The following is a 21395-nucleotide window of genomic DNA, read 5'->3' as shown; positions in this document are numbered from 1 at the left end:
CTACCTCAACAGGACAGTGTTTCCACCCTTCTAGAAGAAGGGTCCCTACCTCAACAGGACAGTGTTTCCACCCCTCTAGAAGAAGGGTCCCTACCTCAACAGGACAGTGTTTCCACCCCTCTAGAAGAAGGGTCCCTACTTCAACAGGACAGTGTTTCCACCCCTCTAGAAGAAGGGTCCCTACCTCAACAGGACAGTGTTTCCACCCATCTAGAAGGGTCCCTACCTCAACAGGACAGTGTTTCCACCCCTCTAGAAGGGTCCCTACCTCAACAGGACAGTGTTTCCACCCCTCTAGAAGAAGGGTCCCTACCTCAACAGGACCGTGTTTCCACCCCTCTAGAAGAAGGGTCCCTACTTCAACAGGACAGTTTTTCCACCCCTCTAGAAGAAGGGTCCCTACCTCAACAGGACCGTGTTTCCACCCCTCTAGAAGAGTCCCTACCTCAACAGGACAGTGTTTCCACCCCTCTAGAAGAAGGGTCCCTACCTCAACAGGACAGTGTTTCCACCTCTCTAGAAGAAGGGTCCCTACCTCAACAGGACCGTGTTTTCACCCCTCGGTCCCTACCTCAACAGGACAGTGTTTCCACCCCTCTAGAAGAAGGGTCCCTACCTCAACAGGACAGTGTTTCCACCCCTCTAGAAGAAGGGTCCCTACCTCAACAGGACAGTGTTTCCACCCCTCTAGAAGAAGGGTCCCTACCTCAACAGGACAGTGTTTCCACCCCTCTAGAAGAAGGGTCCCTACCTCAACAGGACAGTGTTTCCACCCTTCTAGAAGGGTCCCTACCTCAACAGGACAGTGTTTCCACCCCTCTAGAAGAAGGGTCCCTACCTCAACAGGACATTGTTTCCACTCCTCTAGAAGGGTCCCTACCTCAACAGGACAGTGTTTTCACCCCTCGGTCCCTACCTCAACAGGACAGTGTTTCCACCCTTCTAGAAGAAGGGTCCCTACCTCAACAGGACAGTGTTTCCACCCCTCTAGAAGGGTCCCTACCTCAACAGGACCGTGTTTCCACCCCTCTAGAAGGGTCCCTACCTCAACAGGACAGTGTTTCCACCCCTCTAGAAGAAGGGTCCCTACCTCAACAGGACAGTGTTTTCACCCCTCTAGAAGAAGGGTCCCTACCTCAACAGGACCGTGTTTTCACCCCTCGGTCCCTACCTCAACAGGACAGTGTTTCCACCCTTCTAGAAGAAGGGTCCCTACCTCAACAGGACAGTGTTTCCACCCCTCTAGAAGAAGGGTCCCTACCTCAACAGGACAGTGTTTTCACCCCTCTAGAAGAAGGGTCCCTACCTCAACAGGACCGTGTTTTCACCCCTCGGTCCCTACCTCAACAGGACAGTGTTTCCACCCTTCTAGAAGAAGGGTCCCTACCTCAACAGGACAGTGTTTCCACCCCTCTAGAAGAAGGGTCCCTACCTCAACAGGACAGTGTTTCCACCCCTCTAGAAGAAGGGTCCCTACCTCAACAGGACAGTGTTTCCACCCCTCTAGAAGAAGGGTCCCTACCTCAACAGGACAGTGTTTCCACCCTTCTAGAAGGGTCCCTACCTCAACAGGACAGTGTTTCCACCCCTCTAGAAGAAGGGTCCCTACCTCAACAGGACATTGTTTCCACTCCTCTAGAAGGGTCCCTACCTCAACAGGACAGTGTTTCCACCCCTCTAGAAGAAGGGTCCCTACCTCAACAGGACAGTGTTTTCACCCCTCTAGAAGAAGGGTCCCTACCTCAACAGGACCGTGTTTTCACCCCTCGGTCCCTACCTCAACAGGACAGTGTTTCCACCCTTCTAGAAGAAGGGTCCCTACCTCAACAGGACAGTGTTTCCACCCCTCTAGAAGAAGGGTCCCTACCTCAACAGGACAGTGTTTCCACCCCTCTAGAAGAAGGGTCCCTACTTCAACAGGACAGTGTTTCCACCCCTCTAGAAGAAGGGTCCCTACCTCAACAGGACAGTGTTTCCACCCATCTAGAAGGGTCCCTACCTCAACAGGACAGTGTTTCCACCCCTCTAGAAGGGTCCCTACCTCAACAGGACAGTGTTTCCACCCCTCTAGAAGAAGGGTCCCTACCTCAACAGGACCGTGTTTCCACCCCTCTAGAAGAAGGGTCCCTACTTCAACAGGACAGTTTTTCCACCCCTCTAGAAGAAGGGTCCCTACCTCAACAGGACAGTGTTTCCACCCCTCTAGAAGAGTCCCTACCTCAACAGGACAGTGTTTCCACCCCTCTAGAAGAAGGGTCCCTACCTTAACAGGACAGTGTTTCCACCTCTCTAGAAGAAGGGTCCCTACCTCAACAGGACCGTGTTTTCACCCCTCGGTCCCTACCTCAACAGGACAGTGTTTCCACCCCTCTAGAAGAAGGGTCCCTACCTCAACAGGACAGTGTTTCCACCCCTCTAGAAGAAGGGTCCCTACCTCAACAGGACAGTGTTTCCACCCCTCTAGAAGAAGGGTCCCTACCTCAACAGGACAGTGTTTCCACCCCTCTAGAAGAAGGGTCCCTACCTCAACAGGACAGTGTTTCCACCCTTCTAGAAGGGTCCCTACCTCAACAGGACAGTGTTTCCACCCCTCTAGAAGAAGGGTCCCTACCTCAACAGGACATTGTTTCCACTCCTCTAGAAGGGTCCCTACCTCAACAGGACAGTGTTTTCACCCCTCGGTCCCTACCTCAACAGGACAGTGTTTCCACCCTTCTAGAAGAAGGGTCCCTACCTCAACAGGACAGTGTTTCCACCCCTCTAGAAGGGTCCCTACCTCAACAGGACCGTGTTTCCACCCCTCTAGAAGGGTCCCTACCTCAACAGGACAGTGTTTCCACCCCTCTAGAAGAAGGGTCCCTACCTCAACAGGACAGTGTTTTCACCCCTCTAGAAGAAGGGTCCCTACCTCAACAGGACCGTGTTTTCACCCCTCGGTCCCTACCTCAACAGGACAGTGTTTCCACCCTTCTAGAAGAAGGGTCCCTACCTCAACAGGACAGTGTTTCCACCCCTCTAGAAGAAGGGTCCCTACCTCAACAGGACAGTGTTTCCACCCCTCTAGAAGGGTCCCTACCTCAACAGGACCGTGTTTTCACCCCTCGGTCCCTACCTCAACAGGACAGTGTTTCCACCCTTCTAGAAGAAGGGTCCCTACCTCAACAGGACAGTGTTTCCACCCCTCTAGGAGGGTCTCTACCTCAACAGGAAAGTGTTTCCACCCCTCTAGAAGGGTCCCTACCTCAACAGGACAGTGTTTCCACCCTCTAGAAGGGTCCCTACCTCAACAGGACAGTGTTTCCACCCCTCTAGGAGGGTCTCTACCTCAACAGGAAAGTGTTTCCACCCCTCTAGAAGAAGGGTCCCTACCTCAACAGGACAGTGTTTCCACCCCTCTAGAAGAAGGGTCCCTACCTCAACAGGACATTGTTTCCACCCCTCTAGAAGAAGGGTCCCTACCTCAACAGGACAGTGTTCCCACCCCTCTAGAAGAAGGGTCCCTACCTCAACAGGACAGTGTTCCCACCCCTCTAGAAGGGTCCCTACCTCAACAGGACTGTGTTTTCACCCCTCGGTCCCTACCTCAACAGGACAGTGTTTCCACCCTTCTAGAAGAAGGGTCCCTACCTCAACAGGACAGTGTTTCCACCCCTCTAGAAGAAGGGTCCCTACCTCAACAGGACAGTGTTTCCACCCCTCTAGAAGGGTCCCTACCTCAACAGGACAGTGTTTCCACCCCTCTAAAAGGGTCTCTACCTCAACAGGAAAGTGTTTCCACCTCTAGAAGGGTTTACCTCAACCCCTCTCTAGAAGAAGGGTCCCTACCTCAACAGGACAGTGTTTCCACCCTCTAGAAGAAGGGTCCCTACCTCAACAGGACAGTGTTTCCACCCCTCTAGAAGAAGGGTCCCTACCTCAACAGGACAGTGTTTCCACCCCTCTAGAAGAAGGGTCCCTACCTCAACAGGACAGTGTTTCCACCCCTCTAGAAGAAGGGTCCCTACCTCAACAGGACAGTGTTTCCACCCCTCTAGAAGAAGGGTCCCTACCTCAACAGGACAGTGTTTCCACCCCTCTAGAAGAAGGGTCCCTACCTCAACAGGACAGTGTTTCCACCCATCTAGAAGGGTCCCTACCTCAACAGGACAGTGTTTCCCCCCTCTAGAAGGGTCCCTACCTCAACAGGACAGTGTTTCCACCCCTCTAGAAGAAGGGTCCCTACCTCAACAGGACCGTGTTTCCACCCCTCTAGAAGAAGTGTCCCTACTTCAACAGGACAGTTTTTCCACCCCTCTAGAAGAAGGGTCCCTACCTCAACAGGACCGTGTTTCCACCCCTCTAGAAGGGTCCCTACCTCAACAGGACAGTGTTTCCACCCCTCTAGAAGAAGGGTCCCTACCTCAACAGGACAGTGTTTCCACCTCTCTAGAAGAAGGGTCCCTACCTCAACAGGACCGTGTTTTCACCCCTCGGTCCCTACCTCAACAGGACAGTGTTTCCACCCCTCTAAAAGAAGGGTCCCTACTTCAACAGGACAGTGTTTCCACCCCTCTAGAAGAAGGGTCCCTAACTCAACAGGACAGTGTTTACACCCCTCTAGAAGAAGGGTCCCTACCTCAACAGGACCGTGTTTTCACCCCTCGGTCCCTACCTCAACAGGACAGTGTTTCCACCCCTCTAGAAGAAGGGTCCCTACCTCAACAGGACAGTGTTTCCACCCTTCTAGAAGAAGGGTCCCTACCTCAACAGGACAGTGTTTCCACCCCTCTAGAAGAAGGGTCCCTACCTCAACAGGACAGTGTTTCCACCCTCTAGAAGGGTCCCTACCTCAACAGGACCGTGTTTTCACCCTCGGTCCCTACCTCAACAGGACAGTGTTTCCACCCTTCTAGAAGAAGGGTCCCTACCTCAACAGGACAGTGTTTCCACCCTCTAGAAGAAGGGTCCCTACCTCAACAGGACAGTGTTTCCACCCCTCTAGAAGAAGGGTCCCTACCTCAACAGGACAGTGTTTCCACCCCTCTAGAAGGGTCCCTACCTCAACAGGACAGTGTTTCCACCCTCTAGGAGGGTCTCTACCTCAACAGGAATGTGTTTCCACCCTCTAGAAGGGTCCCTACCTCAACAGGAGTGTTTCCACCCCTCTAGAAGAAGGGTCCCTACCTCAACAGGACAGTGTTTCCACCCTCTAGAAGAAGGGTCCCTACCTCAACAGGACATTGTTTCCACCCTCTAGAAGAAGGGTCCCTACCTCAACAGGACAGTGTTCCCACCCCTCTAGAAGAAGGGTCCCTACCTCAACAGGACAGTGTTCCCACCCTCTAGAAGGGTCCCTACCTCAACAGGACTGTGTTTTCACCCCTCGGTCCCTACCTCAACAGGACAGTGTTTCCACCCTTCTAGAAGAAGGGTCCCTACCTCAACAGGACAGTGTTTCCACCCCTCTAGAAGAAGGGTCCCTACCTCAACAGGACAGTGTTTCCACCCCTCTAGAAGAAGGGTCCCTACCTCAACAGGACAGTGTTTCCACCCCTCTAGAAGAAGGGTCCCTACCTCAACAGGACAGTGTTTCCACCCCTCTAGAAGAAGGGTCCCTACCTCAACAGGACAGTGTTTCCACCCTCTAGAAGAAGGGTCCCTACCTCAACAGGACAGTGTTTCCACCCCTCTAGAAGAAGGGTCCCTACCTCAACAGGACAGTGTTTCCACCCCTCTAGAAGAAGGGTCCCTACCTCAACAGGACAGTGTTTCCACCCCTCTAGAAGGGTCCCTAACTCAACAGGACAGTGTTTCCACCCCTCTAGAAGGGTCCCTACCTCGAAAGGACAGTGTTTCCACCCCTCTAGAAGGGTCCCTACCTCAACAGGACAGTGTTTCCACCCCTCTAGAGGGGTCTCTACCTCAACAGGAAAGTGTTTCCACCCCTCTAGAAGGGTCCCTACCTCAACAGGAGTGTTTCCACCCCTCTAGAAGAAGGGTCCCTACCTCAACAGGACAGTGTTTCCACCCATCTAGAAGGGTCCCTACCTAAACAGGACAGTGTTTCCACCCCTCTAAAAGAAGGGTCCCTACTTCAACAGGACAGTGTTTCCACCCCTCTAGAAGAAGGGTCCCTAACTCAACAGGACAGTGTTTACACCCCTCTAGAAGAAGGTTCCCTACCTCAACAGGACAGTGTTTCCACCCCTCTAGAAGAAGGGTCCCTACCTCAACAGGACAGTGTTTCCACCCCTCTAGAAGAAGGGTCCCTACCTCAACAGGACAGTGTTTCCACCCCTCTAGAAGAAGGGTCCCTACCTCAACAGGACCGTGTTTTCACCCCTCGGTCCCTACCTCAACAGGACAGTGTTTCCACCCCTCTAGAAGAAGGGTCCCTACCTCAACAGGACCGTGTTTTCACCCCTCGGTCCCTACCTCAACAGGACAGTGTTTCCACCCCTCTAGAAGGGTCTCTACCTCAACAGGAAAGTGTTTCCACCCTCTAGAAGGGTCCCTACCTCAACAGGAGTGTTTCCACCCCTCTAGAAGAAGGGTCCCTACCTCAACAGGACAGTTTTTCCACCCCTCTAGAAGAAGGGTCCCTACCTCAACAGGACAGTGTTTCCACCCCTCTAGAAGAAGGGTCCCTACCTCAACAGGACAGTGTTTCCACCCCTCTAGAAGAAGGGTCCCTACCTCAACAGGACAGTGTTTCCACCCTCTAGAAGAAGGGTCCCTACCTCAACAGGACAGTGTTTCCACCCCTCTAGAAGAAGGGTCCCTACCTCAACAGGACAGTGTTTCCACCCCTCTAGAAGAAGGGTCCCTACCTCAACAGGACAGTGTTTCCACCCCTCTAGAAGAAGGGTCCCTACCTCAACAGGACAGTGTTTCCACCCCTCTAGAAGGGTCCCTAACTCAACAGGACAGTGTTTCCACCCCTCTAGAAGGGTCCCTACCTCGAAAGGACAGTGTTTCCACCCCTCTAGAAGGGTCCCTACCTCAACAGGACAGTGTTTCCACCCCTCTAGAAGAAGGGTCCCTACCTCAACAGGACAGTGTTTCCACCCATCTAGAAGGGTCCCTACCTCAACAGGACAGTGTTTCCACCCATCTAGAAGGGTCCCTACCTCAACAGGACAGTGTTTCCACCCCTCTAGAAGAAGGGTCCCTACCTCAACAGGACAGTGTTTCCACCCCTCTAGAAGAAGGGTCCCTACCTCAACAGGACAGTGTTTCCACCCCTCTAGAAGAAGGGTCCCTACCTCAACAGGACAGTGTTTCCACCCCTCTAGAAGGGTCCCTAACTCAACAGGACAGTGTTTCCACCCCTCTAGAAGGGTCCCTACCTCGAAAGGACAGTGTTTCCACCCCTCTAGAAGAAGGGTCCCTACCTCAACAGGACAGTGTTTCCACCCCTCTAGAAGAAGGGTCCCTACCTCAACAGGACAGTGTTTCCACCCCTCTAGAAGAAGGGTCCCTACCTCAACAGGACAGTGTTTCCACCCCTCTAGAAGAAGGGTCCCTACCTCAACAGGACAGTGTTTCCACCCATCTAGAAGGGTCCCTACCTCAACAGGACAGTGTTTCCCCCCTCTAGAAGGGTCCCTACCTCAACAGGACAGTGTTTCCACCCCTCTAGAAGAAGGGTCCCTACCTCAACAGGACCGTGTTTCCACCCTCTAGAAGAAGTGTCCCTACTTCAACAGGACAGTTTTTCCACCCTCTAGAAGAAGGGTCCCTACCTCAACAGGACCGTGTTTCCACCCCTCTAGAAGGGTCCCTACCTCAACAGGACAGTGTTTCCCCCCTCTAGAAGAAGGGTCCCTACCTCAACAGGACAGTGTTTCCACCTCTCTAGAAGAAGGGTCCCTACCTCAACAGGACCGTGTTTTCACCCCTCGGTCCCTACCTCAACAGGACAGTGTTTCCACCCCTCTAAAAGAAGGGTCCCTACTTCAACAGGACAGTGTTTCCACCCCTCTAGAAGAAGGGTCCCTAACTCAACAGGACAGTGTTTACACCCCTCTAGAAGAAGGGTCCCTACCTCAACAGGACCGTGTTTTCACCCCTCGGTCCCTACCTCAACAGGACAGTGTTTCCACCCCTCTAGAAGAAGGGTCCCTACCTCAACAGGACAGTGTTTCCACCCTTCTAGAAGAAGGGTCCCTACCTCAACAGGACAGTGTTTCCACCCCTCTAGAAGAAGGGTCCCTACCTCAACAGGACAGTGTTTCCACCCCTCTAGAAGGGTCCCTACCTCAACAGGACCGTGTTTTCACCCCTCGGTCCCTACCTCAACAGGACAGTGTTTCCACCCTTCTAGAAGAAGGGTCCCTACCTCAACAGGACAGTGTTTCCACCCCTCTAGAAGAAGGGTCCCTACCTCAACAGGACAGTGTTTCCACCCCTCTAGAAGAAGGGTCCCTACCTCAACAGGACAGTGTTTCCACCCCTCTAGAAGGGTCCCTACCTCAACAGGACAGTGTTTCCACCCCTCTAGGAGGGTCTCTACCTCAACAGGAAAGTGTTTCCACCCCTCTAGAAGGGTCCCTACCTCAACAGGAGTGTTTCCACCCCTCTAGAAGAAGGGTCCCTACCTCAACAGGACAGTGTTTCCACCCCTCTAGAAGAAGGGTCCCTACCTCAACAGGACATTGTTTCCAGCCCTCTAGAAGAAGGGTCCCTACCTCAACAGGACAGTGTTCCCACCCCTCTAGAAGAAGGGTCCCTACCTCAACAGGACAGTGTTCCCACCCCTCTAGAAGGGTCCCTACCTCAACAGGACTGTGTTTTCACCCCTCGGTCCCTACCTCAACAGGACAGTGTTTCCACCCTTCTAGAAGAAGGGTCCCTACCTCAACAGGACAGTGTTTCCACCCCTCTAGAAGAAGGGTCCCTACCTCAACAGGACAGTGTTTCCACCCCTCTAGAAGAAGGGTCCCTACCTCAACAGGACAGTGTTTCCACCCCTCTAGAAGAAGGGTCCCTACCTCAACAGGACAGTGTTTCCACCCCTCTAGAAGAAGGGTCCCTACCTCAACAGGACAGTGTTTCCACCCCTCTAGAAGAAGGGTCCCTACCTCAACAGGACAGTGTTTCCACCCCTCTAGAAGAAGGGTCCCTACCTCAACAGGACAGTGTTTCCACCCCTCTAGAAGAAGGGTCCCTACCTCAACAGGACAGTGTTTCCACCCCTCTAGAAGGGTCCCTAACTCAACAGGACAGTGTTTCCACCCCTCTAGAAGGGTCCCTACCTCGAAAGGACAGTGTTTCCACCCCTCTAGAAGGGTCCCTACCTCAACAGGACAGTGTTTCCACCCCTCTAGAGGGGTCTCTACCTCAACAGGAAAGTGTTTCCACCCCTCTAGAAGGGTCCCTACCTCAACAGGAGTGTTTCCACCCCTCTAGAAGAAGGGTCCCTACCTCAACAGGACAGTGTTTCCACCCATCTAGAAGGGTCCCTACCTAAACAGGACAGTGTTTCCACCCCTCTAAAAGAAGGGTCCCTACTTCAACAGGACAGTGTTTCCACCCCTCTAGAAGAAGGGTCCCTAACTCAACAGGACAGTGTTTCCACCCCTCTAGAAGGGTCCCTACCTCAACAGGACAGTGTTTCCACCCCTCTAGAGGGGTCTCTACCTCAACAGGAAAGTGTTTCCACCCCTCTAGAAGGGTCCCTACCTCAACAGGAGTGTTTCCACCCCTCTAGAAGAAGGGTCCCTACCTCAACAGGACAGTGTTTCCACCCATCTAGAAGGGTCCCTACCTAAACAGGACAGTGTTTCCACCCCTCTAAAAGAAGGGTCCCTACTTCAACAGGACAGTGTTTCCACCCCTCTAGAAGAAGGGTCCCTAACTCAACAGGACAGTGTTTACACCCCTCTAGAAGAAGGTTCCCTACCTCAACAGGACAGTGTTTCCACCCCTCTAGAAGAAGGGTCCCTACCTCAACAGGACAGTGTTTCCACCCCTCTAGAAGAAGGGTCCCTACCTCAACAGGACAGTGTTTCCACCCCTCTAGAAGAAGGGTCCCTACCTCAACAGGACCGTGTTTTCACCCCTCGGTCCCTACCTCAACAGGACAGTGTTTCCACCCCTCTAGAAGAAGGGTCCCTACCTCAACAGGACCGTGTTTTCACCCCTCGGTCCCTACCTCAACAGGACAGTGTTTCCACCCCTCTAGAAGGGTCTCTACCTCAACAGGAAAGTGTTTCCACCCCTCTAGAAGGGTCCCTACCTCAACAGGAGTGTTTCCACCCCTCTAGAAGAAGGGTCCCTACCTCAACAGGACAGTTTTTCCACCCCTCTAGAAGAAGGGTCCCTACCTCAACAGGACAGTGTTTCCACCCCTCTAGAAGAAGGGTCCCTACCTCAACAGGACAGTGTTTCCACCCCTCTAGAAGAAGGGTCCCTACCTCAACAGGACAGTGTTTCCACCCCTCTAGAAGAAGGGTCCCTACCTCAACAGGACAGTGTTTCCACCCCTCTAGAAGAAGGGTCCCTACCTCAACAGGACAGTGTTTCCACCCCTCTAGAAGAAGGGTCCCTACCTCAACAGGACAGTGTTTCCACCCCTCTAGAAGAAGGGTCCCTACCTCAACAGGACAGTGTTTCCACCCCTCTAGAAGGGTCCCTAACTCAACAGGACAGTGTTTCCACCCCTCTAGAAGGGTCCCTACCTCGAAAGGACAGTGTTTCCACCCCTCTAGAAGGGTCCCTACCTCAACAGGACAGTGTTTCCACCCCTCTAGAAGAAGGGTCCCTACCTCAACAGGACAGTGTTTCCACCCATCTAGAAGGGTCCCTACCTCAACAGGACAGTGTTTCCACCCATCTAGAAGGGTCCCTACCTCAACAGGACAGTGTTTCCACCCCTCTAGAAGAAGGGTCCCTACCTCAACAGGACAGTGTTTCCACCCCTCTAGAAGAAGGGTCCCTACCTCAACAGGACAGTGTTTCCACCTCTAGAAGAAGGGTCCCTACCTCAACAGGACAGTGTTTCCACCCCTCTAGAAGGGTCCCTAACTCAACAGGACAGTGTTTCCACCCCTCTAGAAGGGTCCCTACCTCGAAAGGACAGTGTTTCCACCCCTCTAGAAGGGTCCCTACCTCAACAGGACAGTGTTTCCACCCCTCTAGAAGAAGGGTCCCTACCTCAACAGGACAGTGTTTCCACCCATCTAGAAGGGTCCCTACCTAAACAGGACAGTGTTTCCACCCCTCTAAAAGAAGGGTCCCTACTTCAACAGGACAGTGTTTCCACCCCTCTAGAAGAAGGGTCCCTAACTCAACAGGACAGTGTTTACACCCCTCTAGAAGAAGGTTCCCTACCTCAACAGGACAGTGTTTCCACCCCTCTAGAAGAAGGGTCCCTACCTCAACAGGACAGTGTTTCCACCCCTCTAGAAGAAGGGTCCCTACCTCAACAGGACAGTGTTTCCACCCCTCTAGAAGAAGGGTCCCTACCTCAACAGGACAGTGTTTCCACCCCTCTAGAAGGGTCCCTACCTCGAAAGGACAGTGTTTCCACCCCTCTAGAAGGGTCCCTACCTCAACAGGACCGTGTTTTCACCCCTCGGTCCCTACCTCAACAGGACAGTGTTTCCACCCTTCTAGAAGTAGGGTCCCTACCTCAACAGGACAGTGTTTCCACCCCTCTAGAAGGGTCCCTACCTCAACAGGACAGTGTTTCCACCCCTCTAGAAGAAGGTTCCCTACCTCAACAGGACCGTGTTTCCACCCCTCTAGAAGGGTCCCTACCTCGAAAGGACAGTGTTTCCACCCCTCTAGAAGAAGGGTCCCTACCTCAACAGGACAGTGTTTCCACCTCTCTAGAAGAAGGGTCCCTACCTCAACAGGACCGTGTTTTCACCCCTCGGTCCCTACCTCAACAGGACAGTGTTTCCACCCCTCTAGAAGAAGGGTCCCTACCTCAACAGGACAGTTTTTCCACCCCTCTAGAAGAAGGGTCCCTACCTCAACAGGACAGTGTTTCCACCCCTCTAGAAGAAGGGTCCCTACCTCAACAGGACAGTGTTTCCACCCCTCTAGAAGGGTCTCTACCTCAACAGGACAGTGTTTCCACCCCTCTAGAAGGGTCCCTACCTCAACAGTACAGTGTTTCCACCCTTCTAGAAGTAGGGTCCCTACCTCAACAGGACAGTGTTTTCACCCCTATACATGTACGATGTCGACACAATACATTCACCTATACTACAATACATGTACGACGTCGACACAATGATTTGGAGAGAACCTCCCTTGAATAGTTTGTTTCAGTATGAAGAGTTATTAATTCCACGGAAATCGAGAGAGACCAGGCACAGAGAGCTCCTCAGAGTGACACACGGGGAACTGTAGAGGACGGTGGGGCAGTATGAAGACACACAGGGAACTGTAGAGGACGGTGGGGCAGTATGAAGACACACGGGGAACTGTAGAGGACGGTGGGGCAGTATGAAGACACACGGAGAACTGTAGAGGACGGTGGGGCAGTATGAAGACACACGGGGAACTGTAGAGGACGGTGGGGCAGTATGAAGACACACGGGGAACTGTAGAGGACGGTGGGGCAGTATGAAGACACACGGGGAACTGTAGAGGACGGTGGGGCAGTATGAAGACACACGGGAACTGTAGAGGACGGTGGGGCAGTATGAAGACACACGGGGAACTGTAGAGGACGGTGGGGCAGTATGAAGACACACGGGGAACTGTAGAGGACGGTGGGGCAGTATGAAGACACACGGGGAACTGTAGAGGACGGTGGGGCAGTATGAAGACACACGGGGAACTGTAGAGGACGGTGGGGCAGTATGAAGACACACGGGGAACTGTAGAGGACGGTGGGGCAGTATGAAGACACACGGGGAACTGTAGAGGACGGTGGGGCAGTATGAAGACACACGGGAACTGTAGAGGACGGTGGGGCAGTATGAAGACACACGGGGAACTGTAGAGGACGGTGGGGCAGTATGAAGACACACGGGAACTGTAGAGGACGGTGGGGCAGTATGAAGACACACGGAGAACTGTAGAGGACGGTGGGGCAGTATGAAGACACGCGGGGAACTGTAGAGGACGGTGGGGCAGTATGAAGACACACGGGGAACCGTAGAGGACGGTGGGGCAGTATGAAGACACACGGGGAACCGTAGAGGACGGTGGGGCAGTATGAAGACACACGGGGAACCGTAGAGGACGGTGGGGCAGTATGAAGACACACGGGAACCGTAGAGGACGGTGGGGCAGTATGAAGACACACGGGGAACTGTAGAGGACGGTGGGGCAGTATGAAGACACACGGGGAACTGTAGAGGACGGTGGGGCAGTATGAAGACACACGGGGAACTGTAGAGGACGGTGGGGCAGTATGAAGACACACGGGAACTGTAGAGGACGGTGGGGCAGTATGAAGACACACGGGGAACTGTAGAGGACGGTGGGGCAGTATGAAGACACACGGGAACTGTAGAGGACGGTGGGGCAGTATGAAGACACACGGGAACTGTAGAGGACGGTGGGGCAGTATGAAGACACACGGGGAACTGTAGAGGACGGTGGGGCAGTATGAAGACACACGGGAACTGTAGAGGACGGTGGGGCAGTATGAAGACACACGGGAACCGTAGAGGACGGTGGGGCAGTATGAAGACACACGGGGAACCGTAGAGGACGGTGGGGCAGTATGAAGACACACGGGGAACCATAGAGGACGGTGGGGCAGTATGAAGACACACGGGGAACCGTAGAGGACGTTGGGGCAGTATGAAGACACACGGGGAACCGTAGAGGACGGTGGGGCAGTATGAAGACACACGGGGAACTGTAGAGGACGGTGGGGCAGTATGAAGACACACGGGGAACTGTAGAGGACGGTGGGGCAGTATGAAGACACACGGGGAACTGTAGAGGACGGTGGGGCAGTATGAAGACACACGGGGAACTGTAGAGGACGGTGGGGCAGTATGAAGACACACGGGGAACTGTAGAGGACGGTAGGGCAGTATGAAGACACACGGGGAACTGTAGAGGACGGTGGGGCAGTATGAAGACACACGGGGAACTGTAGAGGACGGTGGGGCAGTATGAAGACACACGGGGAACTGTAGAGGACGGTGGGGCAGTATGAAGACACACGGGGAACTGTAGAGGACGGTGGGGCAGTAGAGAGTTATTAATGACTAAATGAGTTTATATTGGAGCAGTATCTCCTGGTCTTTGTTACGCCATTAAAACAGAAGAACAAACTCATTGTAATCCAACTAATTAATTAACTTCCTGAAACGCCTAATTAAACGAGTAGAGACCTTCCGTCTCCAATTTGAATCTAATTTGTTTATAAAATTGCCAATTTCCCTGAAAATGTTAGACCTGGCTGCAAACCACGTCAGGCAAACTGGCACTTATTCCTAGAAGTATTCAGTTAATTTCAAATTGATTGGACACTTCATTTAACTGGACCCTCCAAGTTACATTCCAGAAAACACTTATTGTTCTGGACACATTCTACTGTCAGGTCTACTATCGGGTGTACTGTCCTCCTACTGAGAGAGAGAATTTCAGACACCGATATTACCCTCGTTTTACCGAATCCGGTCATTTCAGTGATTAGGCTACACAACGTTCCGGCATATTTTTACTTCTATAACCATTAAAAAAGAGAGACTCTGCTTTGTGAGTTTATTCATCAACTGTCAATTTAGAGGAAAAGGCAGCACTTTACAAACAACCTGTCATTGAGATGGGTTGGCCATGTGCCTACCATTTGGAAAGGGTTTGTAGGATGTTAAATTCACTGTTAGATCAATTGCATGGCTATCTAGCAACAATATAATATTTAGAGATAGCAATCTTGCTGTGTTTTGAGTTCCTACTACCTCAGATGGTGAATTATGTCAGACAATATGCACCAAAAACATGCAGGAAATTCATCTCTAAAGAGGCAAAAATAAATCTGATTATTCTGGTTCCTATTTTCGCATGCTGCACATCAAAAATATCCATCATGCATTCCCTGGACATGTAGATAGCGATCTCCTTTCATATCTTACTTAGCACTGGAAAAAGTCAGTCTAGAGCCCTAATAGAAATACATGTTTTTATCAAGCAAAATGGCTCAATTTATGGCTATTTGACTTTTGTCCATGTTGCCCATTTCTAGTATAGATATATATTATTATCTAGATGAGTGTGGTGCAGAAAGCACTGAGCTAGACTGAAACACCTGTACGATATGCTGTCTGCCCCTCCACCACAGAAAGCACTGAGCTAGACTGAAACACCTGTATCATCTGTTGGCTGCCCCTCCACCACAGAAAGCACTGAGCTAGACTGAAACACCTGTATGATATGTTGGCTGCCCCTCCACCACAGAAAGCACTGAGCTAGACTGAAACACCTGTATCATCTGTTGGCTGCCCCTCCACCACAGAAAGCACTGAGCTAGACTGAAACACCTGTATCATCTGTTGGCTGCCCCTCCACCACAGAAAGCACTGAGACTGAAACACCTGTATGATCTGTTGGCTGCCCCTCCACCACAGAAAGCACTGAGCTAGACTGAAACACCTGTATCATCTGTTGGCTGCCCCTCCACCACAGAAAGCACTGAGCTAGACTGAAACACCTGTATGATCTGTTGTCTGCCCCTCCACCACAGAAAGCACTGAGCTAGACTGAAACACCTGTATGATCTGTTGGCTGCCCCTCCACCACAGAAAGCACTGAGCTAGACTGAAACACCTGTATCATCTGTTGGCTGCCCCTCCACCACAGAAAGCACTGAGACTGAAACACCTGTACGATATGCTGTCTGCCCCTCCACCACAGAAAGCACTGAGCTAGACTGAAACACCTGTATCATCTGTTGGCTGCCCCTCCACCACAGAAAGCACTGAGCTAGACTGAAACACCTGTATGATCTGTTGTCTGCCCCTCCACCACAGAAAGCACTGAGCTAGACTGAAACACCTGTATGATCTGTTGTCTGCCCCTCCACCACAGAAAGCACTGAGCTAGACTGAAACACCTGTATCATCTGTTGGCTGCCCCTCCACCACAGAAAGCACTGAGCTAGACTGAAACACCTGTATGATCTGTTGTCTGCCCCTCCACCACAGAAAGCACTGAGCTAGACTGAAACACCTGTATCATCTGTTGGCTGCCCCTCCACCACAGAAAGCACTGAGCTAGACTGAAACACCTGTATGATCTGTTGGCTGCCCCTCCACCACAGAAAGCACTGAGCTAGACTGAAACACCTGTATGATCTGTTGTCTGCCCCTCCACCACAGAAAGCACTGAGCTAGACTGAAACACCTGTATGATCTGTTGTCTGCCCCTCCACCACAGAAAGCACTGAGCTAGACTGAAACACCTGTATGATCTGTTGTCTGCCCCTCCACCACAGAAAGCACTGAGCTAGACTGAAACACCTGTATGATCTGTTGTCTGCCCCTCCACCACAGAAAGCACTGAGCTAGACTGAAACACCTGTATCATCTACTGTCTGCCCCTCCACCACAGAAAGCACTGAGCTAGACTGAAACACCTGTATCATCCGTTGGCTGCCCCTCCACCACAGAAAGCACTGAGCTAGACTGAAACACCTGTATGATCTGTTGTCTGCCCCTCCACCACAGAAAGCACTGAGCTAGACTGAAACACCTGTATGATCTGTTGTCTGTGGTGCAGGATAGTGTGAACATCTGGCCAGTCCAACATGAATAGTATAGTATTTTAGTATAGATCATGTATACAAGGCCTTCTGAGAGTATTCACAACCCTTTTTCCACATTTCTGTTGTGTTTAAAATGGATTACATTTAAATGTTGTCACTGGCTTACACACAATACCCCATAATATGGAAGTGGAGTTATGTTTTTAGTTTAATTTTTACAAATTAACACAGATCCAATCACAAAGACCAGGGAGGTTTTCCTATGCCTCACAAAGCACACCGATTGGTAAATGAAAAAAGCAGACATTGAATATCCCTTTGAGCATGGTGAAGTTATTAATTACACTTTGGATGGTGTATCAATACACCCAGTCATTACAAAGATACAGGCGTCTATCCTATCTCAGTTGCCGGAGAGGAAGGAACCCGCTCAGGGATTTCACCATGAGGCCAATGGTGACTTTAAAACAGAGTTCAATGGCTGTGATAGGAGAAAACAGAGGATGGATCAACAACATTGTAGTTACTCCACAATACTAACCTAATTGACAGAGTGAAAAGGAAGCCTGTACAGAATACAAATATTCCAAAACATGCATCCTGTTTGTAACAAGGCACTAAAGTAAAACTGCAAAAAATGTGGCAAAGAAATTTGTCCTGAATAAAAAGTGTTATGTTTGGGGCAAATCCAACGCATCACTTCGAACCAGGCTCCATATTTTCAAGCACGGTGGTGGTTGCGTTATATTATGGGTATGTTTGTCATCGGAAAGGACTAGGGAGATAAAAATAAATGGAATAGAGCTAAGCCAGGGCAAAATCCTAGAGTAAAACCTGGTTCATTATGCACTCCAACAAACACTGGGAAACAAATTCACCTTTCAGCAGGACAATAACCTAAAACACAATGCCAAATATACCCTGGAGTTGATTGCTAAGATGACATTGAATGTTCCTGAGTTGCCTAGTTATGGTTTAGACTTAAACTGGCGTGAAAATCTATGGCAAGACTTGAAAATGGCCACCTAGCAATGACAGCCTGAATATTTTTTTAAGAATAATGTGCCGATATAGTACAATGTCTAGTACAGATGTGCAAAGTTCTTAGAGACTTACCCAGAAAGACTCACAGCTGTAATCGCTGCCAACGGTGATTCTAACAGGTATTGACTCAGGCGTAGGAATAATTATGTAAATTTGAGATTTGGGGATTTCTTTTTCAATACATTTACAAAAATTATGTTTTTTTCTCACTTTGTCATTATGAAGTATTGTGTGTCAATGGGTGAGGAAAATAGTATATTTAGTCTGTTTTGAATTCAGGTTGTAACACAACAAAATGTGTAATAAATCAAGGGGTATAAATACTTTCTGAAGGAACAGTAAATCATGTATTGATCATGTATTATATTCTAGGTGAGTGTGGTTCAGGACTCTGTGAACATCTCTGGCCAGTCCAACATCAACATGCTGAAGGTACCAGAGTGCCAGCTGTCCGACGACCTGGGGAACCTGTGGCAGTGTTCCCGCTTCACTGACTGTTCCCTCTATGTGGGGGGGCAGGAGTTCAAGGCACACAAATCCATCCTAGCAGGTAAGACTCGGACACTACCTCTCTACCACTACCAGCACCAGCCCCCTCTCTGCCGCTTACCAGCCCCCTGGTTTTAATCCCTAACCCTGTAACACCTGGTTGTAATCCTGAGGGCCTCTCCAGCCCTCTCTTACCTCAGCCCTCCTAGCTGTGCAGACCGCAGGGATAGATTCCTTCCCCTTGACTCCGTGCTTTTGCTTCAGTAGTTTGGTTAAGAATGCCTTGAATCACCACAGACATACTAATGTTGTTTTTCCTTCTTTGATTGACAGCGAGATCTCCCGTCTTTAGCGCCATGTTTGAACATGAGATGGAGGAGAGTAAAAAGGTGTGTTTCACCGAGACATTCACCTTCACATATGAACACATTGTGTTGTACTGCTGCTACTTTATTTCTCATAGTAACACAATGATACTGTGTCCTGTCTCAGAACCGTGTGGACATCAGTGATGTGGAGCCAGACGTGTTTAAGGAGATGATGGGATTCATCTACACAGGGAAAGCTCCCAACCTGGACAAGATGGCCGACAACCTGCTGGCAGCTGCTGACAAAGTAAGACTGACCCAATATAACGGAGCTAGTCCATACAGGGTTACAGTAGCCTGATATACGGCTAACGTGTCATTTGAAATGATTTGAATTTGAATCCAAATTGTTTTAAAATGTAAAATAATCTGCATGGTTGGGTTGTCAGAGCTAGATTCACATGAGGACTGTACCCCTACAGATCAGCTCTCTGCTGATCTGTGGAGATCGATCTGTGGAGATCGACCATGTCAATCTCTGGCTAATAGAATAGGCAAATCACTCCGAATGTCAGTCATGCGCTGCCTTGCAGTTCGATGCTTTACGGAGTGGCACCAGTCAAGATCAAATAGGATAAATCATCGTCTCACATCCCGATGTGGTCACCATCGACGGTGGCTGTCAATAACTATCGTAATATCGCCTGACCCCAACCTTAATGAACCCTGACCCCTGACCCCAACCTTAATGAACCCTGACCCCAACCTTAATGAACCCTGACCCCAACCCTAATGAACCCTGACCCCAACCCTAATGAACCCTGACCCCAACCTTAGTGACCCCTGACCCCAACCCTAATGAACCCTAACCCCTGACCCCAACCTTAATGACCCCTGACCCCTGACTCCAACCCTGACCCCAACCCTAATGACCCCTGACTCCAACCCTGACCCCAACCTTAATAAACCCTGACCCCAACCTTAATAAACCCTGACCCCAACCTTAATGAATCCTAACCCCTGACCCCAACCTTAATAAACCCTGACCCCTGATTCCAACCCTGACCCCAACCCTAATGAACCCTAACCCCTGACTCCAACCCTGACCACAACCTTAATGAATCCTAACACCTGACCCCAACCTTAATGAACCCTGACCCCAACCTTAATGAACCCTGACCCCTGATTCCAACCTTATTGAACACAAACCCCTGACCCCAACCTTAATGAATCCTAACCCCTGACCCCAACCTTAATAAACCCTGACCCCTGATTCCAACCTTATTGAACACAAACCCCTGACCCCAACCTTAATGAGCTCTAACCCCTGACTCCAACCCTGACCACAACCTTAATAAATCCTGACCCCAACCCTAATGAATCCTAACCCCTGACCCCAACCTTAATGAATCCTAACCCCTGACCCCAACCTTAATGAATCCTAACCCCTGACTCCAACCTTAACCTGTCTAGGAACGCTAGCGGAACCCCTCGCCAACAGCCAATGAAATTGCAGGGCGCCAAGTCACAGAAAAACACAGCCATTTTTCCAGCCAAAGAGAGGAGTCACAAAAAGCACAAATAGAGAAATGAATCCCTAACCTTTGATCTTCATCAGATGGCACTCATAGGACTTCATGTTACACAATACATGTATGTTTTGTTCGATAAAGTTCATATTTATATCCAAAAATCTAATTTTACATTTTTTTTATTTTTTTATTTTATTTCACCTTTATTTAACCAGGTAGGCTAGTTGAGAACAAGTTCTCATTTGCAACTGCGACCTGGCCAAGATAAAGCATAGCAGTGTGAACAGACAACACAGAGTTACACATGGAGTAAGCAATTAACAAGTCAATAACACAGTAGAAAAAAAATGGGCAGTCTATATACAATGTGTGCAAAAGGCATGAGGAGGTAGGCGAATAATACAATTTTGCAGATTAACACTGGGGTGATAAATGATCAGATGGTCATGTACAGGTAGAGATATTGGTGTGCAAAAGAGCAGAAAAGTAAATAAATAAATAAAATAAAAAAACAGTATAAAAACAGTATGGGGATGAGGTAGGTGAAAATGGGTGGGCTATTTACCAATAGACTATGTACAGCTGCAGCGATCGGTTAGCTGCTCGGATAGCTGATGTTTGAAGTTGGTGAGGGAGATAAAAGTCTCCAACTTCAGCGATTTTTGCAGTTCATTCCAGTCACAGGCAGCAGAGTACTGGAACGAAAGGCGGCCAAATGAGGTGTTGGCTTTAGGGATGATCAGTGAGATACACCTGCTGGAGCGTGTGCTACGGATGGGTGTTGCCATCGTGACCAGTGAACTGAGATAAGGCGGAGCTTTACCTAGCATGGACTTGTAGATGACCTGAGCCAGTGGGTCTGGCGACGAATATGTAGCGAGGGCCAGCCGACTAGAGCATACAAGTCGCAGTGGTGGGTGGTATAAGGTGCTTTGGTGACAAAACGGATGGCACTATGATAGACTGCATCCAGTTTGCTGAGTAGAGTGTTGGAAGCCATTTTGTAGATGACATCGCCGAAATCGAGGATCGGTAGGATAGTCAGTTTTACTAGGGTAAGCTTGGCGGCGTGAGTGAAGGAGGCTTTGTTGCGGAATAGAAAGCCGACTCTTGATTTGATTTTCGATTGGAGATGTTTGATGTGAGTCTGGAAGGAGAGTTTGCAGTCTAGCCAGACACCTAGGTACTTATAGATGTCCACATATTCAATGTCGGAACCATCCAGGGTGGTGATGCTAGTCGGGCATGCGGGTGCAGGCAGCGATCGGTTGAAAAGCATGCATTTGGTTTTACTCGCGTTTAAGAGCAGTTGGAGGCCACGGAAGGAGTGCTGTATGGCATTGAAGCTCGTTTGAGGTT

The 21395-nt window shown here is 50.4% G+C and overlaps 1 protein-coding gene across 2 annotated transcripts in view; it reads left to right on the top strand.

Annotated features, from left to right (window-relative positions):
* Positions 1-21395, top strand: part of LOC115126570 (speckle-type POZ protein-like A) — an 82622-nt gene that overhangs the window by 45924 nt on the left and 15303 nt on the right. For both annotated transcript variants that reach the window (XM_065016453.1, XM_065016448.1), the window contains exons 7-9: positions 18080-18257; positions 18530-18585; positions 18689-18811. In XM_065016453.1, coding sequence (XP_064872525.1) covers positions 18080-18257; positions 18530-18585; positions 18689-18811 — 357 coding nt within the window. The remainder of the gene's footprint in view (positions 1-18079; positions 18258-18529; positions 18586-18688; positions 18812-21395) is intronic.

This window comes from Oncorhynchus nerka, linkage group LG3 (genome assembly GCF_034236695.1).
Source record: "Oncorhynchus nerka isolate Pitt River linkage group LG3, Oner_Uvic_2.0, whole genome shotgun sequence".
In the NCBI taxonomy this organism is placed as follows: Eukaryota; Metazoa; Chordata; class Actinopteri; order Salmoniformes; family Salmonidae; genus Oncorhynchus; species Oncorhynchus nerka.
This window is presented reverse-complemented; position numbering and strand designations above follow the sequence as displayed.